This window comes from Vigna umbellata, chromosome 1 (genome assembly GCF_029865625.1).
Source record: "Vigna umbellata cultivar VRB3 chromosome 1, Vumbellata_1.0, whole genome shotgun sequence".
Classification (NCBI taxonomy): domain Eukaryota; kingdom Viridiplantae; phylum Streptophyta; class Magnoliopsida; order Fabales; family Fabaceae; genus Vigna; species Vigna umbellata.
In genome coordinates, this window is record NC_142165.1 from 55,813,852 (window position 1) to 55,827,256 (window position 13,405).

The 13,405-nt window shown below is 34.6% G+C and overlaps 1 protein-coding gene across 2 annotated transcripts in view; it reads left to right on the forward strand.

Annotated features, from left to right (window-relative positions):
- Positions 1–13,335, forward strand: part of PAA1 (P-type ATP-ase 1) — a 28,665-nt gene extending 15,330 nt beyond the window's left edge. The window contains exons 12-17 of one of the 2 annotated variants that reach the window (XM_047324900.2): positions 4,168–4,300; positions 4,607–4,704; positions 5,060–5,300; positions 10,431–10,634; positions 11,509–11,589; positions 12,747–13,335. In XM_047324900.2, the coding sequence (XP_047180856.1) occupies positions 4,168–4,300; positions 4,607–4,704; positions 5,060–5,300; positions 10,431–10,634; positions 11,509–11,589; positions 12,747–12,983 (994 nt within the window). In that variant the 3' untranslated portion in view covers positions 12,984–13,335. The remainder of the gene's footprint in view (positions 1–4,167; positions 4,301–4,606; positions 4,705–5,059; positions 5,301–10,430; positions 10,635–11,508; positions 11,590–12,746) is intronic. The other variant, XM_088103843.1, reaches the window with a different exon arrangement.
- The last annotated feature ends 70 nt before the right edge of the window (positions 13,336–13,405 follow it).

The window sequence follows — 13,405 nt, forward strand, 5'->3', positions numbered from 1 at the left end:
TCTATTCTTCCTTTTTGCTATATCGTTTTGTTGGGGTGTATGTGGGTAAGTGGATTGATGTAAATACCATGTGATCTTAAAAGAATAGAAAAACCAGAAGAAAAGTATTCTTTGGCATTATCACTCCTTAAGATCTTGATTACTTGGCCAAATTGGTTTTTGATTTCATTAAGGAAAGACTAAAAAATATTCAGCAATTCAGACCTATCTTTCATTAAGTGGACCCAAGTACAATGAGAATATTCATCAATGAAAGTGACAAGATAACGAAACCTAAAGCATGTGACAAGATTGGGACCCTAAATGTAAAAATGAATTATTGAAAAGATAAAATTTTATCTTGTTTCAGGACCTATCCTAACAAGTCTAAGACATGGTGTAGTTCTGTCTTTTCAACTATTCACTCTGATATTTGGGGACCAAATCGTGTTACTTCTTTTGGTTTTAATTATTTTGTAACCTTCATTGATGAATTCTCTTGATGTACTTGGGTTTATTTATTGAAAGAGAGATCCGAACTTTTGGCCATATTTGTGTCCTTTTTTTAATGAAATTAAGAACCAATTTAGGAGACAATTAAAATCCTCAAAACTGATAATCCTAAGGAATATTTTTCTGAGACATTTTCTTCAATCTTATCCTGCTAAGGAATTTTACACCAATCAACATGTCCCTACACTCCATAACAAAATGGCATTGCAGAAAGAAAGAATAAACATCTCATTGAAACTGCATGCTCCTTAATATTAAATACTAATGTTCTGGTTCATCATCGGGGCGATGCTATCCTCATTGCTTATTTTATGATCAATAGGATGCCCTCTTCCTCTCTTGAGAATAAAGTCCCTCACCTTGTCATTTTTCCAAATGACCCTCTATACCATGTCTCTTCCTGTATATTTGGGTGTACTTGTTTTCTTCATAATGTTTCTCTAGGTCTTGATAAACTCTCTGCAAAAGCTATTAAGTGTGTCTTTTTGGGATACTCTTGCCTTTAGAAAGGGTATAAATGTTGTTCTCCCTCAACCAAGAGGTATTATATGTTTTCTGATGTCATATTCTTTGAGGATACACCTTTTTTCTTGTCCTTCATGGAGGATCGTTCATCTGTTCAACAAATGTTTCCTTTACCATCCCTTTGTTACTCCTGCTTCTTTACCTTTAACTCAAAATGCAAATGATATTGTTCCTCCACCTCTTCTCACATATCAGCATCGAACACAATCTCATACTCAGAACATTGAAGATCCTCCACACTTAGATCCTCCACCATCAGATTCCCAGACCATGGATCCTTCATCCTCCTTACCCTCTCTTGACTCAGATAATAATTGGCCTATTGCCCTTCGGAAAGGTATTCGCTTTACTCGTAATCCAAATCCTTTTTATAATCTTTTGAGTTATCATCGTTTTCTCCTCCATATTTCTCCTTTATTCCCTCCCTATCTTCCTTTAAGGTTCCTAATAATGTTCATGATGCACTTGGTCATCCTTGATGGTGACAAGCCATGATTGATGAAATGCAGGCACTTGAACACAATGGCAATTGGGACCTTGTCCCTCTTCCTCCTGGTAAGAAGCTTGTTGGTTGTAGATGGGTTTATGCTATTAAGATTAGTTCTACTGGTGCAATCGATCGTCTCAACACTCGTCTAGTAGCTAAGGGATATACTCACGTTTATGGCTTTGACTATTGTGATACCTTTTCTCTTGTGGCTAAAACTAGTATTGTTCGTATTTTGCTTGCTATGGCTGTCATTCGTCAATCGCCCCTTTACCAGTTGGACATTAAAAATTCTTCATGGTCATCTAGAAGAAGAGATATACATGGAGCAACATCTTGGGTTTGTTGCTCAGGGGGAGTCTGGGTTAGTTTGTATAGTGCATCATTCTTTTTATGGCTTGAAGCAATTACCTCGAGCTTGATTTGGCAAATTTAGTTGGGTTGTGCAATATTTTGGATTGAAACGATGTGAGGCATATCATTCAGTATTTTATGGTCACTCTTCTCTTGATAAATGTGTTTATGTTATGGTTTATTTTGATGATATTGTCATCATAGGAAATGACGTCACTAGAATTTCTCAATTAAAGAATCATTTGTTAAACCACTTTCAAACCAAAGATCTAGGTGGCTAAAATACTTTCGTGGTATTGAAGTGGCACAATCAAAAGGTGTCATTATTTCACAAAGAAAACATGCTCTTGAGATTTTGGAGGAAATAGGCCTGATAGTCCTATGGACTCAAATCAAAAGTTAATGAGAGACCACGGTGAACCTTTCTCAGACCTAGAGAGATATAGAAGGTTGGTTGGAAAACTCATCTATCTTACCATAACAAGACCTAATCTTTCTTATCCATTGGGAGTTGAGTCAATTTATGCAAAATTCACATGTTGATTATTGGAATGCAGTGATTCGCATTCTCATGTATGTAAAAGGGAACCCAAGATAGGGATTGTTGTATGAGGACAAGGGAAGCACTCGAATTGAAGGATATTGTGATGCAGATTGGGCTGGTTGTCCAATTGACAGAAGATCTACCACATGATACTGTGTTTTACTTGGAGGGAACCTTGTATCTTGGAAAAGTAAGAAAAAAAGTTTTGTTGCTCAATCTAGTGTTGAAATTTTGTGAAAATGAGCAGATGAAGTTGTACTGGGACAATCAAGCCACCCTTCACATTGCCTCCAATCTAGTGCTTCATGAAAGAAAAAAACACATAGAGATTGATTGTCATTTTATTAGAGAGGTTGTTATCAAAGGATCTTGTTACTGAGTTTGTTTACTCTAATGAACAACTCGTAGACATTCTGACCAATTCCTTAAGGGGCCTAGAATTCAATTTATATGTTCCAAGCTTGATGCATATGATCTATATGCTCCATCTTGAGAGGGAGTGTTGAAATGTAATACTTTTATTATTATTAATATTTTTGTAAGGTATTTTACTTTTTTGGGTTTTGTTAAGGGCTCCTCCCCCACCCTTGTACTTTTCAGAACTACTGTCTCCTATAAATGCAGTAGTAAGTTGTATAAGAAGTTTTAACTGAAATAAAACTTTTTAATTCTTCTCAACTCTTCAAGTAACAAGTAACTTAACTTCATCTTCTACAATTTTTCCTACCCAGGATGTCCTAATTGTGTATTATTCGTCATTGGATAGACTACAAATGTATATATCTATTGAATATATTAAAACTAGTATAGAATTAATCTCTATTTAGTAGAAAATACACAAGGTAATGAATTTAAAATAATAAGAATGTGGGCTATTAACATAATTAATTTGCAAAAAAAACATAATTAACATAAGGACTATGTTTCCCTGATTAACATAAAACACAATATGGGCCTAATCCGAGAAAAAAGAGCAGAACTCAAAAGTCAAATCTACTCAAATCTAGGCCAAATGGGACGTCACCAACTTGTGGAACGGACTCAAGAGGCTCCGGCGAACCTTTCTGTGATGGCGGTAGCGAGTGGGTCTCGTCGGAACTAGGCACATGGGCTACACAAGCCGGCGACGGTGGTGGCGTCTTTCCTGAAGCAATTTCCACTGTTTTTGTTTGTTGGAGTTGGGTGCAACTTTATGCTCTATCAATGACCCCAACGGCTATGGTGACAACCGCAGCGGTCGGATAGCGGCAACGATGGCTAATGTTGCAGTGGAAATGGAGCTCCCAAGATCGGGAGCTATGATACAAACTTAAGAAGAGAATGAATTTTACTATTATCATTCATATCTATTACATTCTCCTTACCCTTATTTGTAACAATCTAATCTTCCAAAAAAAGAAAATAAGGAAACAACATACTGAAAAATAAACTAGAAGATTCTACGAATATATTTTCTCTACTTAGGAAGATTCTACAAATTATTTCTCTAATTAGGAAGATTTTTCTCTAATTACAACAGTCTACATTTCCCTTATTAACATAAAACTCAATATATCTAATAGTTCTCATAACACTCAATAACGGTTTATAGGATGCTTTGATCCAACAACTTTAAGAACAAAGAAAAAAAGTGGATGTATTTTGGAAACATAGATATAGTGAGAAATCATATCTCTAGATTTAGCGCCTATACTCTGAATTCGGATACTTTTTTTTTTTACTTTATGCAACTAAGAGGTTATATAACCATGTCTTTCTAATGCAGCCAAACTGAAGAAAATGCTTTGTCTGATATTGAAGTTCTAAGGCTAGCAGCTGCAGTAGAATCGAATTCCATACATCCAGTTGGGAAAGCGATTGTGGATGCTGCTGTGGCTGTTAATTGTCATAATGCTAAGGTTCCTCATCTTATTTCTTTTTAATGTTCTCTGTGTTTGGGGTTATCTTATTGCCTTATTCAAGCATTTGTCATTTCCATGTTGAGATGAACATCACATGACCTGTTTAGCAACTTATCTTTTTCTACAGTTTGGTTACTATTTTACAGTCAGTATTTTAGTTGTCATATTGACTGACAAGTATTGTAGAATTGAAACAGAGGAGTTATAAAGTATGCCTTTTATTTTTCAAGTACACATTAGCTTCTTGTAGTGAAAGTTGTGAAGTTAAAACTGTCAGCTTATGCCTTACAGCAAATTTTACAGGTAATAGATGGAACATTCCTGGAAGAACCTGGGTCTGGTGCAGTGGCAACAATTGATAACAAAAAGGTTTCTGTTGGTACATTGGAATGGATCACCAGGTAACTGGGCATTTGTCCAAGCATACACAATATATGATGTTACTCAATTTCTTTAATATTTCTTATTTATTGGATCGAATGCCTATCATTAATAATTGATAGTTAGGGTGCAATTCATTATGACTTGATCCACCTGGCCTACGTCACAAGACAATTAATACACCTTGCAGCATTACTTATTTATTTTTTATTACAGTATACAATTCCTTCAAACAATTGCAGCATACCTGTGTTTACTTGCTTTAAACTTGGTTCATTTCACTAAGAGGCCAATAGCTTTCGTTGTATGTAACATACATTTATTATTTTTTCTTTATAAATTTCAAACCTTCAGCAGGTGATTTACTTTGTGCAGGCATGGAGTTATTGACAGTTTAGATCAAGAAGTGGAGAAATGTAATAATCAATCCTTTGTCTATGTTGGAATTGACGATACTTTAGCTGGCCTAATTTATTTTCAAGATGAGATAAGGGAAGATGCAAGAGACGTTGTTGACAGATTGTCAAAGCAAAATCTTGATATATACATGCTATCAGGAGACAAGAGGAATGCTGCCGAGCATGTTGCTTCTCTTGTTGGAATTCCCAAAGATAAGGTGAAAGGCTTTCAACTATGATATAATTTTATATTAAGATCACATGTATGGCTGAGATTTTAGTACAATATTGTTTAAATATGACTGGTAGAGCGCCAGCCTACACTTGGTCAATGCTAGATTGAAGATGTTACACCATCGAAAAGAGGCTGAGAACTGAATATTTCTTTGTTTTATACAACCAAATCTCCCCACTATAAATGATCTTCAGCAGCTTTGAATCATCAATTGCTTAATAATCAGAAATATTTACTTGTTCACTTTAGATGATAAGATACAAGGGGGAGCTACACATGATGTATTATGCATAACTTCCCATGCTTAAACATGTGAAGTTTTATTTTCCTTTCATCGTAAGCTTACAAAAATCTAATTAAAAGTTATTGTACAAGGCTAGATATAAATGTGCTACATATTATGGTTTGGTAGCAATAAAGCTTTAAAACGCAATTTTTCCCTCTCTCAATACAATGAGTAAATTCTCAATAACACTTACCTTCTCACTGTTAATTTTAACGATCCTTACATCCAAGTCAGAAAACAATTCTTTCTTGAGAGCCAAAGTGGGTTGTCCCCTTTGATAATTTATGCAAAGAATGTGTCTTCTTCCTTTTTCCTCAATGTGGGCTGGAACTATCCCATCTATGGTGGCTTCATCTTGCAAAGACAGATATGGTAATGCCAGGAATGAAAGGTCCTCCTCTTTAAGAGTTTTCTCCCCCTGAAGAAGAATGGCTAACAAAAAACAAATATGCTCCATGAAAGGTGACATTCATAGTGATAAAAACATGACTATGAGGAGGAGGATACCATTAACGCCTTTTTTGTTTGAAGGATAACCAATGAAGATACATTTAAAAAGTCTAGGGTCTAATTTACTACAATTAGGATTATGAGACTGAACAAAAATAACACATCAGAAAACCCAATTAGGTAGACTTTACTCTAAGAGAAAAACAAAAAACAATTGACAATAAAGACTCGGTAGGACTAAGGTCGTATCAAGCATGAATAACTTATTAATGAGGTATGTGTCAATTAACATAGCTTTTTCCTAGTAGGTTTAAGGAATAGACATCTTGAAAAGAAGGGCTCTAGCTACTTCTTTCTACAAATGTGTTTTGTTGTGGAGTATTTCACATTTTAGTTTATGAACAATATTATTAGGAGACAAAACTTTGAAGAATTCATGATTCACAAATTCATTACCAATATCAAATCTCATTCTTTTGATGCCTTTTCCAAATTCATTTTGGATCAAGCAAAAAAATTAATAGAGAATTGAAAGACCTCAAATTTACTTTTTATAACATGTCCGTGTGACAAATACAATCGACAATCAAAGTAACAAACCATTTTACTCCAAAAATAGATTATAAAAATAGTCCCCAAATGTCAAATTAAATTTAATCAAATAAGAAATTACTAAGGGAAAGGATGCACAATGATACTTTAAAACAAATACATTTGAAAGACTCAATAGGCTTTATGGAAAACAAATGAGGTGACATGGGTTTGATAGGGTTGAATAATGGATGTCCAAGTCTTCTATGATGAAGCCATATTTGGGAACTTGCTCATGTTTATGGTGTTGCTTGTGGCATATGATAATTGTGAGACATGTAAAGCATTCCTTTATATAATATATGATTCTAAAGTTATGTTCTTGGATCCATATATGGATACACTGTCATCATTTGCAATTTTAATGAGTTGTTCTCCAATCATTTTGACATATGAATTGAAGAGCATAGGAAATGGAGTGGTGTGATTAGTTGCTCCAAAATCAATAATCCAAAAACCATGAGACATAGGACCAACTCTTACCTTTTATGACCAAAGTAAATGATCTAGAGAACTTAAGCATTCATTTAATTGGTGTTCTCAAATGATATATTTCCTCCTTATAGACTTTTATAACAACATCTAGTTGAGGTGAAGCAATGGGTTGATCTATTTCTTCATGTTCTAAGGTTGTATCACTTGCCCATCTCTGAGGTTCCTTTGTTTGCTCCCTTGCGTTCCAAGACTTTATCTCTTTGTGGGGTTTGAAGCATGTCTCTTTAGTATGATTAGATTTCCATCCGTTGTTTGATCCCTTGAGGACCCATTTTTTTCCTATTTTCATGGTAGAACCAACGTTGGAGATTCCTCTATTAAGCATTAGAACTCATGGTTTCTTCCCCCCTTACAATAAAACATACTTTTGACTAGCATAGAAGGGCAGAGATGATAAAGGCCATGAGAAGAGATGGAAACTCCATAACTGTGCCAACGAGCATATTCTTTCTTGGATAGGATTTTATCATTTGGGAAGCATAAACAAAGAAAATCGGAGAAGAATGCGAAAATAATACAAAGATGGAGACTAGCATAGAAGGGCAGAGATGATAAAGGCCATGAGAAGAGATGGAAACTCCATAACTGTGCCAACGAGCATACTCTTTCTTGGATAGGATTTTATCATTTGGGAAGCATAAACAAAGAAAATCAGAGAAGAATGCGAAAATAATACAGAGATGGAGACTAGCATATTCCACAAAGATCTCAATCTTTGATAAGAACGAGTGTTCTGTGACAAGAACCAAGAGAATCCTCTTTCAATGAATTTAAATTCAAATATTGACTATCAAATATTGAATATAGTAAAACTAGATATAGGATTAATCTCCCTTGTGTAGAAAATATACATAGGATAATGTATTTACAATAATGAGAATGTGGGCTAAGCCCAAATACAAATGAATATGTAAAAACAACATAATTAACATAGGGACTATGTTTTCCTAATTAACATAAAACACTATATCTAACACAAACAAAGTAACACTTAACAATTTTTTAACTGAAACAAGACTCTAGAATCATAAGGTGATACAAAAGAAGATGAACCAGCACCATTTGCGATGAATATCTGATTTGGACCTTCAAATTGTTGGAGTTGTTTAATATTTGGTGGTTCACCAATGACATGAAAACTGGCAGCAGAATCTGGTATCCAGAAGTATTAGCATTACCTTGAGAGTTAGACTTCATCAACATAGAATTAGGTTGATTATTGTTATTAGATTTAGCATTCAGATTCAGCCAAGTGTTTGAAGTCTTCTATGAACCAGCTGAATAGGGAATAGATTGTTGTGAGCTGGATCAATAAAAAACAGTGACTCATGCATCTGATTAGAGAAATCAAATTTGAAGTGCAGACATTGGTTGTATGACCAAATTTTAGACAAATTTGGCATTGAAAGTTAGCAAACCTCCACCTCGTCCTTTGCCAAGACCTCCACCATGAAAGGATCCTTGAAAACCTCCTATTTATTAGCACCACGAGAGTAAGAGACTTGAGTGTAGTTTAGAGATGGTGTGATTAAGCTGAGTCTCTTGTACATAACGAGTAAGCCATGTTTTCATGACCATACAAGAGAGCTTCAATCTCAGTAATGGAAGGAATGCATTTCTTACTTTCAATGACATAAACAACGGAAGCATAATTAGATCCAAGATGGCATCAACAGGTTCTTCATGCCTGATAGGAACACCAACTCCAACAAGTTCATCAACATAGCTCTTAATTTTTAGCAAGTACTCCTCTATCAATTTGGAGTCAAGTTTGATACCTTGCATAGCAGTACGTAGCTGTCCCGCATGAGATTTAGTCTGGAGACTAAAGTACTCATCAATCTTCTCCCTCACCTCATAGGAATGAGTGCATCCAAAAACGAGACATAACAGATTTGGAGAGAGTAGACTGAAGTCACACTAGCAGTGTTTGATCTTGAACTTCCCAAGCTTCATATTTAGGATTAACAGTGTTAGCAGCACAGTCATGTTCATTGAGATATCTAGATGGAACCACTAGATTAACAACAAAACGCTGGAGTTTATGTGACTTAATTACTGGCTCAACATATTGATGCCAATATAAGTAGTTAGAATCATCCAATTTCATAGCAGTAGATGTAGGAAACGAAGCAAAAGCCATAGCAAGCAGAATTATGAAGACTGCAAAGCAAACAGAAACGCTTAGCAAAAAGAATCAGAGAAACCAGCAATTCACTCTATGCATAGCCAAATCACCATGAGCAAAGCGAGTGAAGCCTTCGCAAAGTGCAAATTCAGAGATACAATTGAACAGAGAAAATTAGGAACAAAGAACAATTCACCAATTGAAATGGAAAACACTTGAAAAGAAGCAATCACGAGTCAGATCAGGATCAATTCACTGATTGAAACCTCAAATTAACGAAGCTGAATCAATTTCGAGCTGAATTGAGAACATATCACCAATTGAAAACGTGAATTAAGGAAGTGAATCAACCTCGAATAATTACTGATTGAAATTAGAAGAGGATGAAGTGGAAGCAATCGCAACTTGAACAATAAGGAAATCAATGAAGAACTTGAAGAAGCTAGATTGTTGAAGAAAAAACTCTAGATACTATCTTAGAGAAATTGAATAGAGAAAATATAGAGAACTGAATATTTTTATTATTGTAGCACACTTAGAACCTTAGGTACAAGATGTATTTATAGATATAGTTTACTACTAGCTATTATAAGAATTGACAGTTGTACAAAGTAGTAAAACAGTTTACAGGTAAACCTACAACTATACAAAGAAAATAAGCTGTACAATACATTTGACAATTAACTATAGTGTGTATACTAACAGCTGGTACTGGTGGCACGTGGCAACTCTACTAGGGTGCACCTTTCTAGCTCACTATTGACCTCATCAGACCTCAACAGTGGCGGCGATAGAGTAACAGCAGTAGCAGCTATTTACATGGCAGTGAAAATAGAGCTTCCAAGATCAAGATCTCTAACCAACTTGAACTATACAAGGAAAAGAAGAATTATTTTATAGATAATAATCACACCCATTACATTCTCATCACCTCTATTTCTAACAATCAAACTCTAAATAGGGAAAGAAAATATGCTAAAATCTCCTAATCAATATAAAATATTGAGGATATTTTTATCCAATAATCCGTCTTTTATAACAGGTAGATATAAATGTCTTGGATCTGAATTCTTGTGTACCTAAATATTTTTTTCTTGTTAATATTTTTTTAATAAACAGAAAAAATTGTTTATTTAATGTCTGGTTTATGTTGCCATTTGCAGGTGCTATCTGAAGTGAAACCAGATGAGAAAAAGAAGTTCATAAATGAACTACAGAAAGATAAGAACATTGTTGCTATGGTTGGTGATGGAATTAACGATGCAGCTGCCCTGGCTTCTTCACATGTTGGTATTGCATTAGGTGGAGGTGTCGGGGCTGCTAGTGAGGTGTCTTCTATTGTATTAATGCGCAACCAGCTGTCACAGGTCATTGTTATTTAATTAAGTATTTTCTTAAAACATTCTTATATTTGTTAGAAGTTATGTTCTATTCTATTCAATTATTTTTGAAATATTTTATTATTTGACTTCATCTTTCAATCTCTTTTTGTATTTTGGAAACAGCCCTTTTGATGGTTCTGTTGACTAGTCAATGAGCCTCTTAGCTTATACTCACTTTTGAAAGTTTAGAAGACAAACTCGTTGGAATGTTGCACTAATAAAATATTGTTGGAAGTTCCACGTCGACTAGAGATAAAACCAATTTAGAGTATATAAGCGGGTGTAAACCTCACCTTACAAGCCGGTTTTGTGGGATCTTAATATGATATCAGAGCCAGGTTAAAGCCTATCCTAGCGAAATTTGTGTGGACATATTATTCCACCAGCTATCAGGCCACTATTGGACCACTCAATAATGTCTAGTCTCACGCTCGGGATGTATATACCTCGGCGTGAGGAGGGTGTGTTGGAAGTCTCAATCGACTAGAGATAAGACCAATTTATAATATATAAGTGAGTGCAAATCTCATCTTACAAGTCGGTTTTATGGGGTTGAATTAGACTCAAAATCTACTTCTTAACAAATATATAGGATTGGAACCGGTTTTATTTAACACTTTTCTCATTTTTCTTTTAGTGCACTTGAGATTCTAGGAGACACCTGGGTGTGGATTGAAAGTAGTTGATTTACATGAAGTACGTATTTTTACTTCAATAACCAAAAAATGATTAGGTTACGTTCTCGATGCCTTTATTTCTGCTAAGACACTTTATTATGTGCACCCAGAATATTTCTTCGATGTGGTTGATTTAGACAATCGAATGTTAGTAGATAATTAATCTTTTTATTTAATTGCAGGTACTTGATGCCTTGGAGCTTAGTAGGTTGACCATGAATACTGTAAAGCAGAATCTTTGGTGGGCTTTCGTCTACAACATTGTAAGTTCTTCTACCACCTAAATATAGAAATTGATCCGCGTGTATATCTAAGAATTTTCCACATGCTTAATTCATTTCCATTACAAATTTGATTTTTTGTTTCGCATAGAAAAGTTTCTTGTTGAAATGTAAAAAATGTTCTTAGCATTTTATATTTTGATTATCAGCAAAAGACCTTTCCGATGAAGGAATATGGTTAGAGATGGAAATAAATTTAGTTATTAATGAACTATTAATTTACTTGTTAACTACTCAATCAAAGTCAGCTTATAGAGGTATGAAATTAAAAAATTATGGGTACTTTATAACAAATAAAAGAAATATTTTATATAAGAAAAGAAATATACTTTATAAATTATAATTTTATCTCAAGAATTCCTCTTTACATCCTTTTTATGTTTAAGAACTGTTGTTCTTTTATCTTCTTACTTTTATGTCATTTTAACATTTAGAATGTCTAATAAATACTAAACTTAAAAAACACTTGATGAAAGTATTTTTGATAAATAAATATTGGAAGTGGAACTGTCAAGCTCACCGTGCGGAGAAGTGTGGGATACAAATTCTATACAAGGGAATATTGGTGTTATAGAAATCAATAAGATTATTAGGACAAGGACAAAGATTACCATTGAAGGCATCGATTAAATATATTGCATGGTTCTTGTTCGAAGGTTAGAGAAAATTATTAAAAGGGATCATCTCTCAAAAGTTTGGGGTTTAACCATGCCTGGTGATATATGATAATAGTTTACTTCACCGAGTAGGGTAAGGTCTTGGTGGTAGTAGTTGTATGAATGAGACAAATCAAAGTCATGCTTCAAATGAAATCTAAGCTTTAAATATAGCAACTAATTATACTTTCTTCTTTGAGACAGCTTGGGTTTTAAGTGTTCTGCTTCTTTCATTTACAGTTAAATAAAACACTCCACATCAAAATGCAAATACAATCGGTGTCCGAATTTTATTAACATGCGGTATCAGCGCAGATAATCTCCACCTGTTTCATGTACCAAATTCAACTGAATTTAGGACTGATACTTTATTTTTGTTGGTTTAATGTTTCTGTTATTTGCGATTTTGAAATATCTGGAAAAATATTGTTCTATATTGTTATTCAACCTTCATGGTGTATTTAAACCTCTATCTGTATACAGGTAGGAATTCCAATTGCAGCTGGAGTGTTATTTCCCATAAATGGAACTATTCTGACTCCATCAATTGCAGGGGCTCTCATGGGGCTGAGTTCCATTGGTGTAATGACCAACTCGATACTTTTGAGATTCAAATTTTCCTCAAAGCAGAAACAAATATATAGTACATCGCCAAATACCAAAATCCATGTAGATGCTGATCTGGCACAACAAAACCGGAAAACAAGCCGACCATACTAGATGTTGGATACACGCAGGCACAAAGCAGAACAGCGGACTCTCCTGACGTCAGCTCGGTGTGTATACTGCTAACCTTTGATTTATGGGTGCGATCGTCCTCGGATGAAAGGAAATCGGTTTACAGGAAAATTCGGATGCATAGAATTGAAAGATTCACACCTTCAGGAAACGGCGAAAACTAATAAAGCAATTTATGTAATATGAAAAAGAATAAATTGCACCAATCATTTTACTGGTTGGTACTTCTATTTGATTCTCATAAGTTTCTCTCTTTATGAGCTCTCTAGCTTTCTCTTTCAACCATAAGCTTTTCTCTATTTTCCACTTATGGCAGGTTCATTATTCCTTGTTCCTTGGTCTTTTTGTTGTTTATAATAAGATTTGAAAGGGACTGCAGTAAAATCCATTTATATTTCTGCATC